Genomic DNA, 26,825 nt, shown 5'->3' on the forward strand with positions numbered 1-26,825 from the left:
TTTACTGGCTCCATCCCCGCCTCTTCGACCTGTTTGTTTCCTCTCCACCTATCCTCTCCTCTATCCATCTTCTATCCGCCTCCCACTCTCTCCCTATTTATTTCAGAACCCCCTTCCCCTCCCCCTTTTCTGATGAAGGGTCTAGGCCCGAAACGTCAGCCTTTCTGCTTCTATGATGCTGCTTGGCCTGCTGTGTTCATCCAGCCCTGCACTTTGTTGTCTCTGAAGTTTTGAATCTGTTTGCTGGCACATTCATCTAATCTCCTGTCCCCAGTTGACTGGCTTTGCTTGGGTATGGGAGATAGATATGTTGTGAAACTGGAATAAGCATTAGTGTTTCAATAATGAAACTGTTCACACAGACAGTAATTCTCCATATCAATCTACGAAATAAGACTTAGTACCTAATCTACAGTTCCATACAAAACTCAGTGTGTTCGGTATCCTCCTTTGATCTCTCTATTTTTTCCAATGGAGTTTTTTCCCATCTATTCAAATTCTGTTCAAAATCTTGTCTGGCTTTCAGATCTTCTAATTGCCTTCCCTCTCTTGTCCCCTGGCCCCACTGCTTAATTGAGAATAACAGGACTAAGACATTGTGAATGGTGGAAAACCTACTGTTCATAAAGATTTGGGAATACTGTTCATGGATGCAAATTTGGAAAGGCAGTTATTGAGAAGAATGTGTGTACATTGGGATGAGATTCTGCAACAAGTCATATTCAGGATAATCGACCCAGGAGAGGATACTCTCCTGCATGTTGTGCAGATTGAGCAAGGAAGCGCGAGGCCAGACTCTTAAACAAAGTGAGTATGAATTGAAGGGTGACCGAGAGTCAGTGCATTCCTTACAGTTGTCACTAAGTGTTGCTTCAGTTTCCATATTCCAAGAGAAATGAAACAAAGGGATGGTACTAGCAGTGGGGGAAGGTGAAATGGCCTGACAATTCCTGAAACCAGATTGGGCAAAATAGTATTTTTGTTTTCTTCCTGCCTAAGGAGTCTATGTTCCCTTTACTCTGCTCAATGTTATGCAATTTTAACCATTGAAAATGCATTGTGTTTTAAGTAGTTCTTACGGATAAAATAAATTGAATGCAATTAGTAAAGTCATGCACTGGGTGTTGCAATTGGAGTTTGAATTCAATGTTGTTGGAATTCACTTGGTGATTCTTGTAATTTAAGAATGAATTATATTATTGCATTTAATCATTTGAATTACATTTTGTTTAGATTTATACAAATGGCTTCTGTGGATCATTCAGTCCCTGAGGAAGAGAAAGTTGCTGGAGTGGGATATGTAGCTTAGATGGGTTATAGGGGGATGGCTCTGGATGGGATGCTCCGAGGGTTGGTGTGGACTTGTTGGGCCAAAGGGCCTGTTTCCACACTGTAGGGATTCTATGAAAAATTCTATGAAATCTATTGAGTTTAACTCAAACTCAGTTTCCAAAGTGAAATTGTGCCTGTGGGCCAGTTTTCCTCTGCATTCACAGCACAATGGGCTTTGGCTATTTTAACTATCGAACCTTACTGGCATGCTGCTGGCCAGCCTGGGCATCGTTGGCCTATGGAAAATCCTCACCTGTATAAAGGAAGATTAAAAATAACTTGAATGTGCTCTTCAAACAGACCTCAACCTGGCACTGAAAGTACATTGGCTTCCCTGCGGAGACTGAAGTTAAAACTGCAGTCAGTGATGTCAGAGATAGTAGGAACTAGCCTCTCTGCTCCTATGATGCTGCTTGGCCTGCTGTGTTCATCCAGCCCTGCACCTTGTTGTCAGTGATGTCACTTGGCTTTGAAAAGTGGCTTATCTGCCTGTCCTGATGTATCAGTAAAAGTTGTAAATGGCAGGATCTGGGAGAGACCTCAGTGCATCTGTCACCCAATAGATTTTAATTGCTAATGATATCCATTATGGGTGGGTCCTATTGGAATGCATCTCTAAATTTATTTGAGATGCAAAAAATGTTCCAAAGTTAAGCTCACACAACATACCTCTCAATCCAGTGTGAGCTTTTCTGTCATTCCTGCTGTCATCACTAATGTTTGTATAGAGCTACACTGCAGGACATGTCTGAATTGAATAGTGAAGCTGAGACCTTTTCACATGTATCGTCATCTTGGATATATTGAAGCCAGTTAGATCCATGTTCAGATGCGGACAATAATTTAGAAATTAGTACATGCTACTCAATGAATCTGTTTGCTCACCAAATGCCATTTGTAATATTATGCTGTTATGCAGACAGAAAGAAATATCTTGTTGTAAAACAAAGAACTGTGGATGATGGAAATCTGAAACGAAAACAAGTTGCTAGAGAAAGTCAGCTGGTTTGGCTGTCTCTGCGGAGAGTGAAACTGAATTAATGTTATGAGTCCAGTGACCCTTCTTCAGAACTGAGAGCAGCTGAAAAAGGATGGTATATAAGCTGAAGGCTGGGATTGTGGTGTAGTGGGGTGGAATGGAGTCGGTGGATTGGCAGAGATGGAGCCGAGAGAGCGAGAATGACACTATGATCCACCTCTTTGTCCAACTTTCTTTCTGTCTCTCTGGGGTCCTTCGCCACCTGTCTACTCACTCCATTCCCCCACCTCAAGCCCTGGCTTCAGCTTAGATACCACCTTTCCTAGTTACTATCAGTCTGAAGAAGACTCACTGGACTCAACGATAATTCTGCTTTCTCTCCACAGATGCTGCCAGGAATGTTTTGTTGTTTGATATTGTGGAGACACTTCCCAGATCACATTTTAGAATGTAGGATTGAAACCGACAGGTTTGCACAAAGGCTAGAACGCTACATCCAGAACATGCATTTAATGTCAGTACATGCTGAGTTTGATGTGTTGGGTCAGAGCAGAAGCTGGCGTAGTACAGTTAACCTGAGACCCCCTCAGGAAGGGAGGAAAAAAAATCATGAACAGCAGTTGGATTGCTATCCAGTGATCTTTGCTGGCAACTGTGTGTGGGGACGTAAGGTGTGTGCAATAACAATTATCCTGTGTGATTAATTGTCATGGCACAGAACCTACTAATTAGCAGTTACTCACGGTCTCCATCAGAGAAGCCATTAAGGGTTGGTGCAATGGGAAACAGGAACTTCACAGCTCATACTGCTTTAAAAAAAACAAGATAATTACTGGGCCAAGTATCTCAGTTACAGGTAGGTACAGGATGACTTGGCACTAATCAGCCTTTGTTTCATCAGCTGAAGTTTCTGTAACAACAACTGAACCTGTAATGGTACCAAATTGAGGTGTTGGCCGTGGCATTTTGATGAAAAGTATTCTAACAGCAGGTTTAGTGTAAGAGCACTTCAACAATAAAAGCTAACACAACCGCAAGTATTTCAGCAGTTCTTGTTCTGTGTATTTGACCTGCTACCAATTTCAAGTTCACCACGAGTTACTTCAGTCAACCCCATGAAAAGCACAACATTCAATGTCGTGCATTCATAAATGGCTGCTTTTGTTCGGTTTGCATTTTCAGGATTAAATTCAGAGACAGATACAGTTGCACGCCTGCCACGTTTATCGCTGAGATACGTAAAGGGAAGAAGGATTGAAGTGTCGTGTGAGGACTTGTGAACATTGTTTTCTTCCAGAATTGAATAAAAAAACATAATGGATGAACAAACAGTATTTCTCTTTTGAAATTATTAATTTATTAATAGCTCATACTAGCATTGGCACCATCTCTATGAAGTAGTGTGCGGGGTTCTTGTAGTGCAGTGGTAGTGTCCCTATCTCTGAGCCAGGAGGTCTGGGTTCACATCTCACCTGCTCTAGAGCTGTATAATAACATCTCAATGTATTGATACAGAAAATACCATAAATTAGTGTGTGTCATCCACCAAACGCACTGCAGGGACTCACCAAGCCTCCTCGAACAACATGTTACAGAATTGTGACTTCTACCCTCTGAAAGGATGAGGACATAGTGGAGAACCAACACCTACACTTTCCCTTCCATGCCTCATGCCATCTATCCATGGAGCTATACAACTATTCCATCACTGTTGTTGAATCAGCACCATGGAATTTGCATCCTCACAGCACTGTGCATGTTTGTGCATGAATGGACTCCAGGACTTCAAAATGGCAGCTCATCACTATCTTGTCGAGGGCAATTAAGGATGAGCAACCTAGCCTTGCCACTGATGCAACCATCCGATGTAAGAATGCTTTTTAAAGTGCTATGAATTTATAATGTAACTTTGCAGGAGCGTATCTTTACGACTTTTCTTACCAAGTATTTACAGACTAATAGTTTTAAACAGTGAGGATCGCCACAGATGAGTGACTTAAAGAAACACTTCAGTTTTTGACTATCTCTACACAATCATTCGAAGATTTCTGGTTTTTCTTTTTAAGTGAAGAATTCTAAGTCTGGGCTAACATTAACCTATTCATAGAATCATAGAACCTCTATAGTGTGGAAGCAGGTCATTTGGCCCATCAAGTCCACACCAATCCTTCAAAGAGCATCCCACCCAGACTCCCACCCTCCCCCCAACCCTATTCCTGTAACCCTGCATTCCCCATGGCTAATCCACCTATTGGATTACCCAGAGCAACATGTTTTCAGTAATTCTGCCTAAGATGGAGTCTGAGACCTTTATACTCTCACGTCACATGCTAATCTACAGTAATGATGTCATGAGTATGGTTTCTTTCTCAATTTGTTGATGGGTCAGAGGCGTCGCTCTATAGGCCATATTTATTGCCCATCCCTAGCAGCCCAGAAGGTGGTTCAGAGTCAACCACATTGCTGTGAGTCTAGATTCATGTGTAGGCCAGACCAGGTAAGGATGGCAGATATCCTTCCCTAAAGGACACTAGTGACTCGGGTGGGTTTTGTTTTGGCTTTACTGATGTATTGCTTGTGAGGCATAATGCAACAAATGGAGAAGCATTTCATTGGTGCAAATTCAGTAGTGCAGTTTGAGGGTCACACTTACAATCAGTTCAAACTCCTAATCACATTAATGCCCACCAGACAAGGAACCATCTCCAGGACTATCTCCATATTGTTTGGCCAAGCCTCAGTGCATTGACCAGCTTAAAAATGTTCAAAAGAATCTGATGGATGTCTTGAAAATGTGAACTTTTTGACTGTTCAGCAGAGAAGCAACAGTTTTCTTACTGACCATTGTCTCCGATGGAGAAAGAGTCAGAACTTAGACCTGAATTGCATTGAAACGTGTCTTCAACCTATGTTTTAATTTAGTGTCAACCCCAATTTAAAAATACTCATCAAGACTTCTGAGCATCTATATCCTTTGCCATCTTCAAAACAGCCACGTTTTTGACTTGTATCTTTGTAGTCAGCCCAAGTAAAAGAGAAGGTGGGGACAGCAGAAACTCTGAGTTCGTTTTGTGGCACAATGTTGACATGTAATGGTAGGTCATTAGAACCCAGCAGAGACGATTTAAAAGACACACACTTTCAAGGGGAAGATCCAGAGGTTGCTGGATTTGAGAGACCGCAGGAACATCTGCAAAGGTTTATGTAGATAATTGAATCCCCTGTAGCTACAATATAGCAGTCCTAAGAAAACAATTTTCACTGAAAGCTAGTTAAATATTAGGAATCTTGTTAGGAACAGAATGAAAATTATATAAACAAAAGAAGCAACACAGGCTAAGCCATAAAGAAAATATTAGCAACATACTAAAGCAGCAAGATACGTTGAACACCCAGTATATGAAAACTCATTTACAGATGAGCTCATAACAGGAGAGCTGGGATTTTGTATAAACAGCATACCTATTACTCCTGATATGATACCATATTATTGTAACTCGTTGACCAGGCACTGTTGCTTTAGGGTGTTGTAATTTGATCATTTTGTTGTAACAATATCGTCTGACAACAATTGCCATGGGATACCTGCATGTGGTAGCAAGATTTTGAATGTTGCCTGAGACTTTGAATACACACGTCAAACCATTCTGATCACACTAACTCAATGCTTCTCAAAGCCTCAGAACCATTAAACACCTTACCAACCATAATGTATTCTTAGCATATTGTTCCTCCCACCAGCACTATGTAACTGTTCCTTTGAGTGTTGAACTTCATCTACCTACTCCACCAAGTTTGCAATGGCATTTTGAAATACAACACCATTCTCCTGAGATTTGTATCGTCAGCAAGCTGTGTCCCCTGCATGTCAAGGTTTGATTCGTCAATATATGTCAGTATATAATCCCTGTTTAACAATGGGGGACTATTACAAAACCTCTCTAGCCTGAAATATATCCATCACTATCTATTTCCTATCGTTCAGCCAATTTTCTGCCCACGGAAATAGCTGCTGTCCCTGCTTTCTATCGAGTCTGTTATATGTCACTACATCAAATCTCTTTTAGATGTTGATGTACGCCACATCAACAATATTTTCATCATCACCTTCTCTGCTGTTTAATCATTTGTGGGATGTGGGCATCGCTGGCTGGCCAGCATGTGTTGCCCGTCCCTTGTTGTCCTTTGGGAGGGTTGGTTAGCACAGTTGGCTGCACAGCTGGTTTGCAATGCAGAGTGATGGCACCAGCATGGGTTCATTTCCCCCACTGGCTGAGGCTACCCTGAAGGAGTCCCCTTCTCAAATTCTACCTTTTGCCTGAGGCAAGGTGACTCTCAGGTTAAACCTCCACCAGTCATCTCTCTCTAATGAGAGCATGGGACTGTTTGTCTGATGGGACGATGGTCTGACAGATCCTCAGTGACTTAACATATAAGCTGTCCTAATAACTTTTAGGAGGCATGGTAGCTCAATGGTTAGCACTGCTGCCTCACAGCGCCAGGGACATGGGTTTGATTCCAGCCTCTGGGCATCTATCTGTGTGCCGTTTGCATGTTCTCCCTGTGTCTGAGTGGGTTTCCACTGTATGCTCCGGTTTCCTCCCAAAGATGTGCAGGTTAGGGTGGATTGGCCGTGCTAAATTGCCTGTATTGTCCAGGGATGTGCAGGCTAGATGGATTAGCCATGGGAAATGCAGGGTTACAGGATGTGGAGGGTCTGGGTGCGAGGATGTTAGGAGGGTTAGTGAGAAATCGACAGGCCAAGTGGCCTGCTTCCACACTGCAGAGATTCTATAATATAAAATAGTTACATTTATCCATGTAACTATTAATTCTATACTGAATTATTGTTTCTAGAAGTTTCCTTAGAACCATGGTAATTGCTAGGCGTTTCTGAGCGTAAGTGTAACATTTACAATTCTCCAGTCCTCTGGCACCTCCCCTGAGATAAGGAAGATTATGGCCAACGCTCTGCAATTTTCAGTCTCCCTTCCTTTAGTGTCCTTAATACATCCCGTCCAGTCCCAGTGTCTTGTCAACATTTCGTACCAACAGCTTATCCAATACCTATTCCTTATCAATATTGAATTTAGTGACTGAATTTCCTCCTCTGTCCACTAAGGCCTCTGTAGTATCTGCTTCCTTGGTAAAGATAAATGCATGGTATTAATTTAATACATTAGCCATGCCCCCTGCCTCCATGTGTAAATCCTCTTTTTGGGCCTTAATTGGCCCTACTCCTCCTCTAATCACAAATTTATGATTGTGCCCATAGAAAGTTTTTACGATTTCCTTTTTATAATAGTTGAGTCTCTTTCCATCATCCTTTGCTTCTGTTTGCTTTGTCGTTTGTATGTCACAATCTACAGTAGTCTGTGTACTGCTTTATGAATTTAGTTCAAGTATGAGACAGTACCATATATTAACAGAATGTGAACATGCCTAATCCTTGTTATTGATCCAGCTTGATTGATATATCTAGAGATTCCTTTTGACTACGATGAAAACAGTAGCATTTTGGAATACTTGGCTTGTTTCAATGGCTCACTTCATTTCAGAATGTTGTAATGGATTTCCGTGGAGCTCTGCATCCTTGTTACATTCGTGGGAAATAGGCACCAGTGGCTGGCCAGTAATTATTGCCCGTCCCTAGTTGAGAAGGTGGTGATGAGCTGCCTTCTTGAACCATTGCAGCCCATGTGCTATAGACTCACCCCTGAAGTCTGAATAAAAGAACCATAAAGAATTCTGAAGTTTGGTGGTTTGTACTAAGTTAGAAATACACAATGGAGCACATTTACTACATGCGGTTATGTGCGAACAGAATAAGGATAATTTATTACTCCTGAAATGTGTTGTCCCAGTCACTTCACACTGAAGGTGATGTTTCACTTTTTATAGAAGAGATCTGTGTAAGCTGCCTTTTACAGTAAGCTTGAATAGAGTGTGTTGGAACAGACTATAACCAATTGACTACAACCTCATTTTTATGCTGTAACTAAATATTTAAATGCAATTTATTGCTTTCAAATAACTGACTTAAAGTGAAGCATGTGGTTAATATTATTGGTATATTCCCAAGGGAAGCCGTTGTATAAACAGTTGTCTCTGGTTGCTGTTGCATTTCTGACCCTGCCTCAACCCATCTGCTGCTGAAACCTTCAGCCGTAGTTTGTTACATGCAGGCTTCGACTAGGCTTTGTTTCTATCTGCTTTTCAGCTCATCCAAAGCTGTTCATCCGTCAGACCATGGTTCACTGATATCCGAGTACAGCAATGCCTCAACTTTTAAAATTCTCACCTTTTTATGTTAAAGTCCCCACATGGGCCTTGTCTCTCCCTATCACTGTCGCCTCCACCAGCTCTAAAACCTTCAGAGAATGTTGCAATCTGGCAATTCCAGCATTTTGGATAACCTCAGTTTTCCTTGCTCCATGATTGATGGCTGTGCTTTCGAGTGTCTCAGCCATAAACTCTGAATTTGGCTTTCGAAACCTTCCCCCTCTTTTTTTTGTTCTCCTTTTAAGATGCTCCTTAAGACCAATGCCTCTAATCGAGCTTTGGTCGCCCGTTCTTGGGAAGTTCTGTGTCAAATTTTATCCGTTAACATTCATGGTCAGAGATGCTTTACTACTTTGAAGGTGCTGCTGGATTACACAAACACTTCTGAGATTAAAAATAAACTATCTCACTTGATCTAAACCTCTTTTAAATTTTCAGTTTCTTTGTTTTCTCGTTCTCTTCATTCTTTCTCTTTATCATTATTGAAAAATGTGTAGTGAACAAAATAATTTAGCATGGAGTTTATCACAATTCAAGGCTGCAAGTTGCTCAGGCAAAGATAGAAGTTTGGAAGGTTTTTATTTGAATAAAGGCTGTGCTTACAAGATCATGCATGACTGGTGTTGATGATGTGGCATATCCAAGGTTTAAATCCATTGTATTTGAAATGTAAAGCCTTCAGGGCCTTACAGCCTGAGCTCCAGGCGATAGCAGGAGAAAGCTGATCTGACATTGAGAAAGGTTGGGAGTGAATCCACTTCATTAAGACTCTGGGGGATAATTATTAGGAATTAGAACAAAATACACAGACTTCAATCGGCACAGCAGCAAGATGAGAACTTCAGTTGTGATGAAAGAGATACCAGCTAATCAGTGGCAGGTGCTGGTGTCGGAGGAAGTGCAAAACATATTTTGGGCTGGATTATTTCCCCTTAAAATAGGAGCACCTGAGAACACTTAACGATTGTGTTGTGAGTAATTGGGAACATAATACCATGAGGTTTAGCCTTAGATCAGCAAGAATGTGTGGGGCGACAGAAATTCTGACCTACTGAAGGCAGTCACTAATCCTTGTGTAGCTAGTTCAAAGGATAGAAGCAGCCCCCAGTTTTCCATCCAAGTGTCTCCTCCACGCTTGAACAGGATGGGGGTCATTTTAATCAAACCCATTTGACAGCATCAGGTGCAACACTGGTTATACAGTCAGTATTACCCTCTGTTGATTTCCCAACAAGTAATAAAAACTGAAAGAACTGCGGATGCTGTAAATCAGGAACAAAAACAATGTTGCTGGAAAAGCTCAGCATGTCTGGCAGCATCTGTGAGGGAGAAAACAGAGTTAACGTTTCGGGTCTGGTGATCCTTCCCTCCAATGTTATTCCACCCGGTCTTGTAGACATCTCATCTGGCCAGCAAGCTTTGTTTGATTGTGATTTTGATTTTATTGTTGTCATATGTATCTAAGAAGAGTGAAAAGTTTTGCTTTGCGTGCAGTGCAGGCAGATCATAACAAACGAGGACATACACATCATAGACAGCAAGGAACGGTTGTAAGAAATGTGAGAATAAAATCTGCTATAGAGAGCTCGCAAAGTGTCGCCTGGTGTCAGCGCCGTCTTGAATGTGCAGCATGCCAGTTTTATCCTGTCAGCATGCACCAAACCCATTTCCATTCAGCAAGGTGCACTGGTTAGTGAGGAGGCCTGACTGAAGTTGTTCCATCAGTCAACTCTGCACCGATTAGGTATTCAATCCCCGTGATGCCTTATCTGTCACTTCAAGGCATTTCTTACCAGATCAGGCCAGCCTCAATATTACAACAGGGCAGTAGTCACTAAGGGAACCTCGGGTTAAATATTTGAACTTCAGTGATCCATGATGAATGATGCACTTGGGACCTGTGAAATTGGGTAACTGATTAAATATTCTAAAAGCTAACTTTGTCTCTGTTTAGAATTAACCGTGGTTAAAACTGCAATATAAAAGTCTTTGGAAATCATTTGACCCCAGTAATTCCTTAGGGTGAAATGTTTCAGCATTCCTAATAAAGACCTGGATCATTTTAGAGTGTATTCAAACCTTTCATATAAAATTGAGAGTAACTGGATTGAATGTTTTTTTTATTTTAAAATCCAGCTTTAACTATAAATCAAAACAGAAACTGTATATGTCTGCCAGTGTTTGCTCACTTAAACTTATAAAAATATTTTTAGAAATTGACAAGAATCGACCAGCAGGCTGCTCCAGGCTGACCCATACAGACGTGAGCCCCGATACACTACATTGTACAAATCCCGAGGCTGTATCCTCACGAGGTGAGAAAAAGAAAACATTATCTCACAGCAAGTGGTTCAAGTCTAGAATGCATTGCCTGAAAGTGTGATAGAGGCAGGTTCAATTGAGGCATTCAGGTGGGCATTGGACGATTGTTTGTTTATTTTTAAATAATGTACGGGGTTATGGGGAAAAGGCAGGAGTTTGGTACTCAGTCTTACAGCACGGAAGCAGACTTTTCAGTCCAACTGGTCCATGCCGACCAGGTTTCCCAAAGCAAACTTTTCCCACTTGCCTGCATTTGGCCCATAACCCTCTTAAACCTTTCCTATCCATGTTCCTGTCCAAGTGTGTTTTAAATGTTGTAGCTGTACCTGCATCTACCACTTTCTCTGGCAGTTCATTCCACATACCCACCTGCCTGTGTGTGAAAAAGATTGCCCCTCAGGTCCCTTTTAAATCTTTCCACTCTCACCTTAAAATTTTGCCCTCTAGTTTTGGATGCCCTGACCCTAGGGGAAAGTTACCTTTTCTATGCCCCTCGTGATTTTATTAACCTCTATAAGGTCACCCCTCCACCTCCTATGCTCCAGGGGAAAATGTCCCAGCCTATCCAGCTTCTCTTTATAACTCAAACCCTCCAGTCCTGGTAACATGCTTGTAAATCTTTTCTGCGTCTTCTCTAAGTTAATAATATCCTTCCTACAACAGGGCAACCAGAACTGTACACAGTACTCCAAAAGTGGCCTTATCAATATGCTGTACAGTCACAACATGACATTCCCGATTCCTATTTGTAAAGGTCTGACCAATGAAGACAAATGCCTTCTTCACCACCCTACCTACCTGTGACACCACTTTGAAGGAACTATGCACCTGGACCCCTAGGTGTCTTAGTCCAACAACACTCCCCAGTGACCTACCATTAACTGTACAAGTCCTGCTCTGGTTTGTCTTACCAAAATGCAACACCAGTCCTCAGTCCATTGGCCCAATTGATCAAGATCCCATTGTACTCTTAGATAACCTTCTTCACTGTCCACTATATCACCCATTTTGGTACCATCCACAAACTTATTAACCATGCTTCCAAATCGTTTACACGAATGATGAGCAACTGTGGACCCAACAGTGATCCCTGCAGAACACCACTGGTCACAGGCCTCCAGTCCAAAAAAACCTTTCTCCCACCACGCTCTGTCTCCTATTGTCAAGCCTGTTGAAAAAGCCAGTGTAGACACCGTGAACTGAACTGCCTCCATCTACACTAACCACTTTGTGGATTCTGTTTCTGTAAATTGTGGGGCTGGAGGAGCACAGCAGGTCAGACAACATCTGAGGAGCAGGAAAGTCAACATTTTGGGTCTGGACCCTTCTTCAGGACTGGGGAGAGGGAAGGGAGCTCAGAAATAAATAGTGATGGGTGGGGCTGGGAGAAGATAGGTGGAATGGTAATAGGTGGATGAAGATAGGGGGTTGTAGAGATTGGTCAGTGGGAAGGGTGGGGCGGATAGATGAGAAGGAAGATGGACAAGTTGTCAGGTCAAGAGGCGGGGATGAGAGGGAGGGCTGGACATGGGATGAGGCTGGGGTTGGGGAGATTTTGAAGCTGGTAAACTATGTTGAGGCCATTGGGCTGTAGGGTCCCGAAGTGAAATATAAGGTGTTGCTCCTCCAGTTTACGTGTGGGCTCATTGTGACAGTGGAGGAGGCCCAGGATGGACATGTTGCCGAGGGAGTCAGAGGGGGAATTGAAATGGCTGGCAACTGGAAAGTGGTGTTGTTTGGAGCGTACAGAGCGCAGATGCTCTACGAATCGGTCACTGAGTCTGCGCTTGGCCTCCTTGATTATAGAGGAGACCACATCAGGAGCAACTGATGCAATAGACCAGGTTAGAAGATATACAGGTGAATCTCTGCCAGATATGGAATAATTGTTTGGGGCTTTGGACAGAGGTAGGGATGGGAATGCGGGGGCAGGGGCGGGGGTGGGGTGTGTGGTAGGTGTGGCGTGTAGGGGCAGGTGTAGCACTTCCTGTGGTTGCAGGGAAAGGTGCCGGTGTTGGGGAAGGCTGGTGGGGAGTGTGGAGCTGACTAGGGAGTCGTGGAGTGAGCAGTCCCTACGAAAACCGGACAAGGGTGGGGTCAGGTTGCCGGTGGCAAAAATGGCGAAGGATGAGGTGTTAGATTTGGAGAATGGTGAGGTGGTATGTAAGTAGGGGGACTCTATCCTTGATAGATTCTGGCCAATCTAATTTTCCAGCAACTTGTTTTAATTCGTTTGGGGATTTGGGTGTTGCTGGCTATACCAGAAATTAATGCCCATCCCTAATTGCCCTTGAGAAGGTGGTGGTGAGCTGCCGTCTTCAACCATTGCAATGCTTGGATTGTAGGGGCACCCACAATGCTGTTAAAGAATGCCTGGCCCTATTAAGGAAGGAGTTCCAGGATTTGGCCCAGTGATAGTAAATGATCAGTGACATAGTTCCAGGTCAGGAAGGTATGCAGCAACTTGCCGGTTGTGTTTCAATGCATCTGCTGCCTATGATCAAGTTTGTGGGTTTGGGAAGTGCTGTTAGAGAATCTTGGAGACTTGCTGTAATGCATCTTGTAGATGGTATGCGCTGCTGCTACTGTGTGTCAGTGGTGAAGGGAGTTGGAGGATGGAGTGCCAGTCAAGTGGACTGCTCTATCCTGGAACGTATCAAGCTTCTTGAATGTTGTTGGAATTGCACCCATCCAGGCAAATGGAAAGTATTCGGTCACACTCCTAACTTGTGCTTTGTAGGTGATAGACAGGCACTGGGGAGACAGGAGGTGAGTTATTTACCACTGAATTCCCAGCCTCTGGCCTGCTATTTGTGGCCACAGTATTTGTATGGCTGCCCCAGTTCAGTTTACGGTCAATAGTAATCTTCAAGACGTCGATAGTTCTGTAGACCCAGCAATGACAAGCTTCAAGTGGTGGTCACTGCTGGCACAACAGCTGGTCCCTGGAGATGTGGAGTTAATGGAACCCTGGCTGAAGCAAGGTCCTATATGGCAAGACCCAGCAAGGTAAATGAAGAGGTTGATGGCCAGGTTTGAGAGGCAGGATCAAAGGAAAGTATGACAGGGAGGTTACCTCCAATCGACACAGGGAATCGCCAAGGAAGATACCACCAATTCCCCTTGCCACATGGCAGTCCAGGTTGCCAAAGCTGCTAGCCTGGCATACCCTTAAAGCTGCTGGACCACTCACTTGTCGTGGGCCTCCTCTTGAGGCAGGGAGGAAAGTGGTAGGGACGGAATAAGGCACTTCAGTGACCATTAATTGGTCACTTAAAGCCCTCAATAGGCTAACAGCCACATGGTCTACAAACATCTCTGCACCTCAGTTAATGGGAGCTGGTTTGGAGCAGACAGGTCAATGACAGATGGGCTACATGCTGTATCTCACCAGTCAGCCCTCCTTCAAAGCAACCTGAAGGGGACTGTCACATTGCAGCCTCTGTCTGTCATCGCCATGTAATGACCTGGGGGACAGACAAAAACAAAGATACAAAAGTTCAATTTGTGATAGGGAAAATATGTCATTCTCAAAGGCAAATAAGGATAGGCAATAAGTGCTGGCCTAGCTAACAGTGCCTACATCCCAAGACAAAAATTCTTCTCTGTTTCAAGATGATTTGAATTAATCGAAGAAACATTGATCATAGGAACAGAACACTTCAGTGCCTTTTACCCATGTTATCCCCTAACTCACTGGTAATCTGAAATTTCCCATGTACAATTTTAAACATATCCAAAGATTGAGCATCCACAGCCCACTGTGGTAGGTAATTCTAAAGGTTCACAAACCAGTGATGCGACTTTGAAGGAACTGTGCACGATTCAGGGTGACACGGTGTCTCAGTGGTTAGCACTGCTGCCTCACAGCACCAGTGACCCGGGTTCGATTCTAGCCTCAGGCGACAGTCTGTGTGGAGTTTGCGTGTTCTCCCCATGTCTGCGTGGGTTTCCTCTGGGTGCTCTGGTTTCCTCCCATAGTCCAAAGATGTGCAGGGTTAGGTGGATTGGCCATGCTAAATTGCCCGTAGTGTTCAGGGATGTGTGGATTATGTAGGTTATAGGGGGGTGGGTCTGAGTGGGATGCTCTGAGGGTCGGTGTGCACTTGTTGGGCCAAAGGGCCTGTTTCCACACTGTAGGGGTTCTATGATTCTATGATGATGAATCCCTATGTCTATCCCTATTCAACAACACTCCTCAGGGCCCCACCATTAACTGAATTAAAACAGTTCTCATCAGCTCAGTTTCATATGACATCCCTCTTACTTTTAAATTGTGCTCCCTGACTCTAGACGCCTCAGCCAGGAGGAACATCTTAATGGCCTCTACTCTATCTCTTTAAGTGTTTTGTAGGTTCCAAAATGATGGCTTTTATTATTTGGTATCTAGCCCCTCACGTGACCTCCCCAGCTGAGAATTGGTTCAGCTCCCTTTTGTAGGTAAACAGTGAGACAGCAAACACTGTATGTACTGACAATTTATTTCATACTTGGATTAAATGGATTAAATGTAAAATTAGGAATAGCTTAAGATCATTATAAGACTAAGAGTTAATTAAAACATTTAAGTTAATGTCACTATAAAATAAAGATGATCATGGAAGTGTTAGTGAGTATTTAATAAAACCTTAAATTTAGTTCTTTAAACAGTCTGATCAACGCAAGCTCATTAGTGTACCTCAGTGCTGTGATGGAGAAACAGAGAAGTAGATTTCATTCTCTAGCTGGTATCCGGCACTGAATTTTGGTGAGGGTGATGATTTTGTTTGGGGAGTGTGGCTAGAGCCAAAGTCCATGGTGTTACAAGTGGCTCAGTCTTGCAAGAGACAACAGGAAGTTTGGGAACGCAATAGTGATGCAGGGTATTCACCAACTAAACTATTGTCATGGAAACTAGACAACCATTTACAAGATTGTAGACATGTTTCCATAATGGTAGTTTACATTTCTGCTGCCAGGGACTGGGATGGCAATGAGTGGTTACTAAGTGGGGAGGCTGAACAGCCAGAGGTTGTACTCCATATCTGTACCACTGAAAGAGGGATGACGTTCTACAGGCAGGTTTCAGCTAGCTGAATGAGAAACTGAGAAACAGAACGTCAAATCTCTGGGTTACTTCCTCTGCCACGAACTAATGAGTTTATAAATAGGAGGACAGTCACAGATGAATGTGAGGCTGGAGAGGTGCTGCAAGAGCAAAGGCTTTAGTTTCCTAGGACATTGTACATTGAGAATACAGTGTGATTAGTTTGTAGTGCACGCACGTGAGGCTTGGCAAATAAGATTATTGAACTGCAAGAGCAAGTTAGTATGGGAGGGGTGATTTGGTGGTGATGATGGAGATCAGGTTCACAAAAGGGTAGGACAAAGGACAGCAACCACAGTATTGGTTCACGAAAATGTTACAGTGCTCAAGAAAGAGGATGTTCTACCTGGGTCAAAAACAGAATCTATTTGCTTCAAGTTAGGAAATAGTAGAGGTGCGGTTACACTACTTGGTGTTTCCTGAATGCCATCTTCTAGTGGGAAAAAGACAGTGTAACATTTTTGAAGAAAATCATAGAGAGCTACAAACAGTATACAACAGTGATAATAGGGGAGTTTAACTATCCTTGTCTAAACTAGCACATTTGTATTGTATTATATGTTTCTTTATTTAATTGCAAAAATATACTTTATTCATAAAAGTAAGTACTTATAAAAATGTTCTCATTCTGTTCTGCATAATCTTTCCAACGGGGAAACACAAATGATACATTGGAAATTTACATCTCACAGAGCTACTGTGCAGTTGCAAAGAACAAGGGCAGTTTTAAATCATGCAGGTAAAAATATTTACAACCATTTTGAGGTACCGAGAGGGTCTGATAACTGAATGGACCCTCGTTATACTTTGGCAGAAAGATCTTGGACAGCAGTTTTTCCCCACTGTGCCTTGACAGGAGCTGCCCCATGTTTTATTGCATCCCTCAGCAAGTCATCCTGGACTTTGGAATGTGCCAGTCTGCAACACTCCGGTTGAAGGCAACTCTTTTTGCATTGGAAGACCAGCAAGTTTCGAGCAGACCAAAGAGAGTCTTTCACCAGGTTGCTGGTCTTCCAGGCGCAGTGTTTGTCTTGGTGTGCGTTCCAGGGAATAGACCATAGAACACAGACTCCTACATCACAGAGTTGCTTGGGCCAAACTTTGACAAAAATTACTGCATCTCTGTCTAGACCTTCTCTGCATGGGCACATTCCAGAAGGAGATGTGTGACAGTCTGCGCAGCTGCTAGATTGTTTCTTTAAACCTCCTCCAGTGTTCTCCACTTATTTTCCCCATTAACAGACCTTCTCAATTCACTGTGGACAGTCTCAGTCTTATCTAGTTAAATAATTTCACCTGTTTCACCTTGCCTAAATGTGAAACTGTAGCAGCTGGTTCATACTTTTCGATTTCAAACACTGTTTTGAACATGATCATGTTGTAATCACCATTGATAAATGTTTATACACAATTAAGTTACTAATTAAATCCAGCTCATTACTCATTACTAAATCCAATGTTGCTTGGTCCTTGTAGTTTCCAGCGACAATATGTCCAGGATACAATCCTGGATACACTCCAGAAATTCGCTACCTTTCTGACAGGTAAGTGTCTATCTCCCAACCTATGGTAAAGTTAAAATTCCCAAATAATACTACACTGGCTTCGCAACACTCTTGCTTAATTTCTGTATTTATACAATCCAACACTTCAGAGCTAAGATGTCTGTGTGCAACACCTATTACAGTTTTAGGTCCTTCACTGTTCCTCAGTTCTACCCATCTGATCTCCACTGAACACTTTCTCTTCATTATATCATCCATCCCTGTTGGAGTAATTTTGTTTCGAATCAGTAAGTCTACTCCATCTCCTCTGCCATTTCCCTGTCTGTCCTGTCAACCTTAACCTGATACATATAGTTCCCAATTCTGACCATGGTGCAGCCATGCCTGAGTAGTGGCCATTATATCATAACCTTCAATTTTAATTTGTACTTGCAGCTCATCTAATTTATTCCTTAAACTCCATGCAATCATATGCAGAACTCTGATCTAGGTTATATACTGTAACCTGTCCCTAGGCTTTGATACTTTATTCACCTGTTTATTACTTTCTGTCTTTAATCAATCCACTTCTTGATAGTTTTGCCATGACTTGCTGTACTCTGTTATGTCACTTGATTTTGAAACTATTCTGTGACTGTGTCCTGGAACATCCTTTGCCTTTGGTGACATTTGCAGTTTACTCATCTGGATGAGACCATATCAAGGACAATAGACTCTGGGCCTCTTGTACCTCCTGCACATTCTGAGGGGACCTTCGGCTGCAACCTCTTCATGTGGAGCTGCTTGGTGTCTGCTGGAGGTTGCTGCTTGTCCTGTGCTTGCTGGATCCTCTGTTCCTCCTCCAGTTCTCTAGGCCTTCATTGTATCACAGCGACAGTGACGATAATCCTTGTTTTAGCTGGATCCATCAGTCACATTCACAATGAACCATTGTGGGGAACATAAGAAACAGAAACCGGGTCTTTATCAAAGTCAGCATCAGCGTTCACCTCCCTCACTGATGACAGTTTAGAATAGTCCTGCATAGAGTGGGACGTGGAGCATTCAGACAAGGAGGGCCAATAAATAGCTTTAATGTCAGGGAACTTTCACATTGGACCTTATTGCGATGAGTTCAGCACCAGTCCTGTCACAAAGAAACAGTAGGAGATTTTAAGTGCTGTACAAGTACAGAGACCTTGTGCTCCCAGTCCCACATTGCACACAAATGGCATCTTTGTGTAAAAGAGCACATTATGGAATATAGACAATTCAAGATGATAAGAAATCAGTTCAGTGCCCCTGAGGAGCCCATGAATTTTGAATTTGCTTTATGCTTTATGGCTCACAGGTGCCACTATTAAGGTCACCAGTGACTACTTTTGCCTCTCAGCAACGGCTATTTTCACCCTGTAGTGAGCAATGGTTACGTTTGCTTGTGACCGGCGTTTGCAGGCACACAGTTGGACATTGCATGCATTTGACATACACAGTGAAGCAATTGCATAGGACTGCACTCTGCAACAGCATGGTTAGATGCAGTTGCGCCTTGAAAGGTCTCCCATCGCTCTGAAGTGGAGCTCACAGGTTGGGACAGAAAAAAAAACCCATTGACTGCACCCACTCCAGGGGGTGATTGCAACCATTTTCAATTTGTAGTTCATGTTTTGGAGTCCAGGGAATTTGAAGACAATGCAGGTCATGATTGGTACGGTGAATCACCAGCAGTAACTGGTGACTGTCATTAGGATTCTGGCAGTTTTATCTCGTGTAAAGTTGAAGTTGAGCATGTGATGGGATTGTCTTTATTGGCAAGGATTTTATTAATGTGAAAGATTGAGGTATGCAAACCTAGATGAAGCTGTACAGGTTGCTATGGATTTCTAACAATTTTTGTAGGAGTTCTGATGAACAGGCTCTGTAGCAGTTGTTTTAATGACCACTTGTTTCAGGAACAGAGAGCAAAATGTTAGAGGGCGTGACCTATGGTGAGATTTGTAGCAGAATCAGAAGTCTGGTGAGGTTCATTCTTGATGTTGGAAGCATGCTGCTCCAGCTTTTATATGTTTTGACAAGCCGTGTGGCGAGATTCTGGTAAACAGTGACAAGTTGCCAATTAACAGTGATTGTTGCTTGTTACTGGCTCAACTCACCTCATTAATATTTATTAATACATATCCTACAAAGTGCGAAAAGCCGGCTAGACATTCAGAAAACTGGATATGGAAATCAGTTTTTTGTATTCGACGAATAACAACTTGCATTTCTACGAGTAAGTCTGGCACTGTATAATATTAGAAACTTTGATTCTTTAGTGCAAGTGCTCAGAGGTAAGAACCTTGAATATTGCAGCTTAAAGCTTTGACCTCCGGCATAATGGGGGAAAAACCAGGTCTTTTCTGTGGGTTAGGAAATTGGGTGAGGAGTTATGGGTCAATCAGAAAGGTGACATCTATGAAGGATGGACCTCATCCCAACAGTTTTCCGTTTATTAATTATACATCCCTAAAGATATGACCTTTTATGACATTAGCTACATTTGTTGGAATTCTGCAAGTAGTTGAGCCCAGCCAACTCTGTTTCCTTGAATGCAGTGGGCCTATTGACCCATGTCAGCTGAGCTGTTTGCCTTTGCTTTGTCTTTCAGTATAGTTGGCGAAAAACGTAGTGCATATTGTTCCTATGTCAACACTACCAAATTTGGGGTGGACAAACAAACATTGCCTTCCTTCACCTTCCTCCAACCCAAAATTAGACAGAAGACATAGAAAAGCATTTGAATTGGAGGAGGAACTGTAAGTTGTATATTTCAGGATGAGAGTCTGCATGGCAAGTTACTGTTCCAATTTCTGTTGTTTCCGCTCACTCTGTATTTCCTACAAGCTTCTCATAAACTCTGATTCTCTTTTGATGGTAATATGGGACAGACTGATTACATTTCATGGCATTTTACCCTGTAAAGGATTGTCTCAGAATTCAATTGTGGAGTATTGATCTTCTGGTGGAATATACAGCAGCTGACACTTTCACTTTTTCTTGTTGAGAAACCTCAAGCTTGGGGATGCTGTCTGGATGATATGTACGTCTGACTGGGCCGTTTGACAAATAGGCACATGAGATTGAAACAACTAACAAAAATCATTAACTTAGAAATGGAAGGGCCTCCTGGAGTGAGCTTTTTGCTTATTTGTTCATGGGATGTGGGTGTCACTGAATGGCAGTTTTCTTTCCTGAAGGAAAACTGTGAACCCATTGGGTTTTTATGATAACAGTTTCATTGTCATCAATAGATTTTTAATTCCGGATTTTTTTTTTTGTTGACTTTAATTTCCTTTTCTTGTTTTACTATCAGGCTTCTTTGCATTTGTATTTTGAATTCCTCTTCTACTATAAATGAAATTCACTATATTCCCATAGAGCCCAAAGGCTGACCTGTCATAGTTTAACGTGAAGTTTACCACAACTTGGATGAGGTTGAGAAGGTATGGCTTTCATCATGATAGTGACTAGTAGAGGAATTTGAACCCATGCTGTTGACAGCACTTTGCATTGCAATCCAGGCATCTAGCCAACGGAGCTTACCCTCGAAAAGAGATTTTAAAAAAACCATGTCATTTTTCTTATTATCAATTGTAATCTCACTTGCCTCAGTCTTCAGTGGTTCGATATTTCCCCTTGGTCACTGTTTTCCTCTATTTCTATTTTGAAAAGATTGCTATTGTTCTTGATATCCCTTGCAAATTAATTCTCCATTAATTTTTGCACATCTTATTACTTTATTACTTTGCATAGCTGTCACAATCCATTTCTTGCGCATGGTTTTTGGTGGTGTTCTTTTATCACATTTATTAACCTCTTACTTAATATTGGTTGAGATTCATGAGTCATTGTCTGCTTGGGAAGATGCTGTTTGACTTATCAAAGCTGTATTACAGAAATGCATTTCCCTTGAATTTTTGTCTCTAATGTAAAAATTATCTACAAAGTAGAACTAGAAGGTAAAAATGCAACTCAATATACACCAGAGGATAATGGCTAATTAAATTTGCAATTATTCATTTTAGGGGAAATAACTGAAAATGTACAACTTGCTGGCATAGGAAGTGGTTCTTAGGACTTGTCTCTATTTTATCCCTCTGAAAAGATCCTTTATTTATTTCTCATTCCCTGTCCTTTCCTAGAACCCAATTTCTTTATTTTTTCAAATGTTTATCGTCTTACAGATCTAAGCTGTTACTGATTCTGCTTCTAACATTATCCCTCTTCAGACTTCATCTTAACAGTGCTCTTTTTAAAACAAATCTACTTCTCTCCTTTTTTCTGTGAATAAAATCTTAAATTCATCCCCTTTAGCTTACAAACCCATCAAGCAATGGAAATAACATTTCCCCATTCAACTTGTCAAATTCCTTCAGAATTTTGAGATCCTCAAACAGATCTCTTCCCAACATTTTTCTTTAAATGGAAAAACTGACCCCAACTTTGTCATTTTCACCTAAAAGCCAAGAACTCTCATTTCTGACATCTTTGTGAATCTGCTTTTTGCATCTCTCTTTCTTCAAGTAGGGTAACCTAAACTGGCCAAAGTCAGCATTGTTGCTTACTTTAAGAGGATGGAATTTATTACCTTTACTGGTAAGAGGGTTTTTAATGAGAATTACAGCAAACATTATAAATTGTGGGCTGTACCTTACCATATTTTGGCAAAGTGTCATCATCATTGAATTTCATGGAGGTTTTCACTCCGTGAAGCCTAGTCAATTTTTCAAACTATTATTCCAAACTCATCCCATCAACTACCTACCATGGTCCTCTGATGTTTAAGGTTCATGCGAAGATTTGTAGCTCAGGTTGTGGATGAGGTTGTTGGCTTGCTTGCCCAAGCTGGCTGGTTATCGTGCAGATGTTTCATCACCATGCTAGGGAACATCATCAGTGTGGCCTCCAATGAAGCGATGTTGTCCTACTCCGCTTGGTATTTATATGATCCAGTCTGTTATGTTGGGTTGTGTCATTTCTGATTTTTTTTTGCATGGGTTTGTATATGGGGTCTAATTCCATATGTTTGTTGTGGAAGCAACAAAAAGACACGACCAATACGCACTCACTCTCTATTCACGTGGATAAGGAGAACCACCAATTCGACTAGGACAACACCAAGATCCTGGGACAAGCAAAGCAGAGACAAGCATGGGAATTCCTAGAAGCCTGGTACTCCACGAAGAAAGCCATCAACAAACACGTAGAGCTCGACCCCATATACACACTACTGTGAAGGGAAACCGGAAGTGAGGTAATCCAGCTCAATAGACTCCTGAGTTTAAATAACGGGTGGGAAACCACAACTGCGCTTCATCAGAGGCTGCACTGATGATGTTACCCAGCAGGGTAATGAAACATCTGTGAAACAACGAACTAGTTCGGCGAGCCAACCAACCACAACATGTTTGTTGATTGCATCACAGGTTGAAAACCAGGCCTTTAGGAATTCCCGTGCATGTCAGTGGTTGGCTTGAGGAAGGATGGTCACGTTGTCCCAGTTAAATTGATGGCCTTCGTTGCCCAAATGCAATGAGATGAGGGAAAGTTTGTTGTGTCATTTTGCTGTTCTTGATGTAAGGTAGTGTGGTCAGTGTCTTGGGGCGTACCGTGTCCTCTTGGCATTGTCTATCTAGTAGGCACGTGTGGATGAAGTTGTTGGGATATCTGTTGTTAGCAAATACTTTGTATAGGTGCTCTTCCTCTGATGCCCCTCACGATCGATGTTAGACTGATCCTTCCACTCACTGTAGCCAGAAGTTCTCATCACTGCCAAGATATCCTGGGATCCCTGGTGCCATGGCCATTCTTTAAAAGGCTGCTGTGCAACCAGACAAGCACTGTCAGTCTGAAGTTGCTCTGCACACATTGTGACATTTTGCCCTGGACACAGCAGATGGGAGGTGATATTAGCACACCACTTTCTGGATACAGTGGGCCAGAGAAGGGACACCTCTCTTCCCCCAGGACCAACTGAGAAGAGACCTGACACTAGAACCTGCCAGCCTGTTCTGAGGTTGCCACCTGGGTCAGTGCAATCTCGGTCCACTAGAAAGATGTCCAGTTGTGTTTAAAAATGGTTGATAACCATTTTCTCTCTGCAACGGTAAGTGCCACCATCTTCTCTGTGCTACCAAACATTCACTGTGTATCTCTGCTACTGCATACCAAGTCTCATGGTCTACTATGCTCACAATTGCATGCAACAACTTTCCTCACTCGCTCTTACCCAGTTCTCCTAAACTAATAACCCAGCGGGGTTTCTGCACGCATCCGTTCACTCACTTGGGACACCTCATCACCTTTCTCCCACCTGCTTGATCTATAGACTGGGACTTCTTTCACTGGGATGTAGGAGATTGAGAGGCAACCTTACAGAAGCTTATAAAATAAGGCGGGGTATAGATAGAGTTAATGGTAGTTGTCTTTTCTCTAGGATGGGGGGATTTCAAGACGTGGGATGCATTTTTAAGGTGAGAGGAGAGAGATTAAAAAAGACATGAGGAGCAAATTTTTTACACAGAGGGTGGTTTGTGTGTGGAATGAGGAAGTGGTGGAGGTAGGTATAATTACAACATTTAAAAGACATTTGGATAAGTACATGAATAGGAAAGGTTTGGCAGGGCCAGGAGCAGGCAGGTGGGACTAGTTTAGTTTGGGATTATGTTCAGCATGGAGTGGTCGAACTGAACGATCTGTTTCCGTGCTGTATGACCCTGTGACTCTATTTTCATCTCATTGAATCCTCCCTTTGTCTCATTCCAGGAGAAACCAGCCTGCAGAAAACCTGTCTGAAGGCTATCTCCCTTGCCTTGACTGAGGGCGATTTTTGAGATGTTAGTCATTTGTTCGAAGCACATTCACTGTGTTTGCTGTGTACACTGCTGACCCATGTATAAGTGCGAGACTATCATAGCACAGGGCCATTCAGCAACCTGTCCACCCCATTGACTAAGCAGCAAGGCAGAAGCAACGTGCACCAGTTAGCTCTGTCTTTTGGGGTTTCCCCTTCAGATAGCGAGGGATGTGCTAAGTGAGTGTCTGCTAAGCAATCAGCCAAGCAGCCCTGTGATGCAGCCTGATTCTATCTGTGAGGTGGGTGGCTACCTGAGGCATTCCGCTGCTAGTTGCTGGTGTTCTCCAAATTGCAGCATTACAGAGTAGAGGTCTGTTGTACAAAAACAGTTGCTGAAAAAGCTCAGCAAGTCTGGCAGCATCTGTGAAGAAACAATCGGAGTTAACGTTTCAGATCCGGTGACCCTTCCTCAGAACTGATGGAGGTATGGAGGGTCAAGCTGGATTGGCCAGGTGCTTCCATGTCAGCAATTCTCAGTGTCCAGTTTCTATCTGGGAGGATAGGAGAGTGCATATTAGTGAGGCAAGATTGAGTAATAATGTGGGTGACAATGATCCCCATTAATGGGCTGCTTGCCTCTCACTAGTGAGAACCCCATCTTCATGTTTGGGACTTCATTGGAAATGCAGCTTGTTTCTCCCAACATAAAGAAAGGCCTCACTTGACTTCTCCCAAAATTTTCCCCAATTTCCTGCCATGGTCCATATTGTTCGGGGCCTGGGAAGATGCCGCCCTCTGTTATTGCTTGCACTTTTCAACTTTTACTCTTGATGGTTGTGCCAAGCTCAATCATGAGTGGACAGTGTGTCTTGTGACCAGGGCATGTGGATCCAGGGCTGCTGTGCTCTGGATCCCCGTGGTGTTTCACACGTCTTCAATGGTGAAAGGTCATAGACCTTGGACATTACGTGTCCAAAGTCAAACAAGGTAGGGCTGCTAATCAATCATGATCAAAGAAACAGTAGCAGTGACTTTGCAAAATTAAACGACATACTTATGGAGAATGTCTCATCAAACACATATATGAACAGGAATCTACCAGCTGGCCAACTTTGTGTGTGAATTGGCTATTATGGACAGAAGGAGCAAATATAATCTCTTGTTTTTGACATTAATTCCCACCAATGTATGAAATAAGCACAAAATAGGCTGTTTGCCCCCTCTAGCCTGCTTTGCCATTTGATGAGACCATGGCTGCTCTGACCATGGCCTCAACATCACTCTTCTGCCTACACATTCTGTACTTTGACTCCATCGCTGGTCAAGAACCTATCTAAAGGTGTCTTAGAAGTTTTCAAGGACCCTGCCTCTACAGCATTCTGTGGAGAGGGTTCCACAGACTCATGAACTTCTGAGGGAAAAATAAACATCTCTTCATCTCCTCCTTAAATGGGAAATCCCTTATTGTAAATCTGCATTTCCTGGTTTCAGCTTTTCCAACAAGGGAAACATCCTTTCAGTGTACACCCTATCATGTCCCCTCAGGATCTTATACATTTCACTAAGATCACTTTGGAATTTTCTGATCTCCAAAGGACTCGGGTCCCACCTATCCCACCTTCATAAAATAACCCCTTCATCTATCAAATGGGCCTTCTTTGAACTGCCTCTAATGCAGTATGTGCTCTCTCTTAAATAAGGGGACCAAATCTCTACTTAGTACTCTTGATGCAATCCCCCCAAATAACCTGTGCAACTGGGGCTAACGTTCCCTCTTATTTTCCATTGTTTTGTTTTTTTTATTATATTATTGTGTAAGGAATGTTATCCTGAACTTTTTGTTTCTCTATTTTTCTATTTTTTTCTGAAGAATTTGTACTCAAGAATCTGTACCTAGGGACCTTTTGTACCTAAGATGACGCCATAAGTGGCGACTTGTAAACTTTTCACTGTACTCTCTTGAGTACATGCAACAACGAAGCTAATTCAATTCAATTCAGTTTAATTCAATACAATTCATCCTTTACAAAAACATCAGGAACAAACTTCTTGTTAAAAGCTCCAAAAATATATAACTTTTCTTTATGCTGCTAACATGCTCCTTCAAAGAGCATCTACTGATTTTGTAAATTTAGCAGATAGAGTAGCGTATTTCGAAGAATAGGCATTTGTTTTCAAAATGCAGAACCTCATTAACTCTTGCCTGAACGTAGCTGCCTGGAAATAAGCAAGCATGATTGAAAGGTGTGATTTATTGGAAATGTTGTTTATTATCCTCAAATGAAAAGTATTTGCTGATGTGCTCTGCAGGATCAGGGACATATTTAATGATTAAATTTAAAATGAAAGGAGCAAAACATGTTTCATAGCAGAGATAGTAGGAACTGCAGATGCTGGAGAATCCGAGACAACAAAGTGCAGGGCTGGATGAACACAGCAGGCCAAGCAGCATCATAGAAGCAGAAAGGCTGACGTTTCGGGCCTAGACCCTTCATCAGAAAAGGG

At 42.4% G+C, this 26,825-nt stretch overlaps 1 protein-coding gene across 5 annotated transcripts in view; it reads left to right on the forward strand.

The window, feature by feature from the left end:
* The window catches only part of scube3 (signal peptide, CUB domain, EGF-like 3), a 345,848-nt gene that overhangs the window by 47,292 nt on the left and 271,731 nt on the right, over positions 1-26,825 (forward strand). For 3 of the 5 annotated variants that reach the window (XM_048612197.1, XM_048612198.1, XM_048612199.1), the window contains one exon: positions 10,807-10,908. The exons of 1 other annotated variant lie outside the window; for it this stretch is intronic. In XM_048612197.1, the coding sequence (XP_048468154.1) occupies positions 10,807-10,908 (102 nt within the window). Of the gene's footprint in view, positions 1-10,806; positions 10,909-17,506; positions 17,546-26,825 lie in introns of those variants that run through there. One more of the 5 variants, XM_048612201.1, reaches the window with a different exon arrangement.

The sequence above is a fragment of the Rhincodon typus genome, chromosome 25, assembly GCF_021869965.1.
Source record: "Rhincodon typus isolate 14 chromosome 25, sRhiTyp1.1, whole genome shotgun sequence".
NCBI lineage: Eukaryota > Metazoa > Chordata > Chondrichthyes > Orectolobiformes > Rhincodontidae > Rhincodon > Rhincodon typus.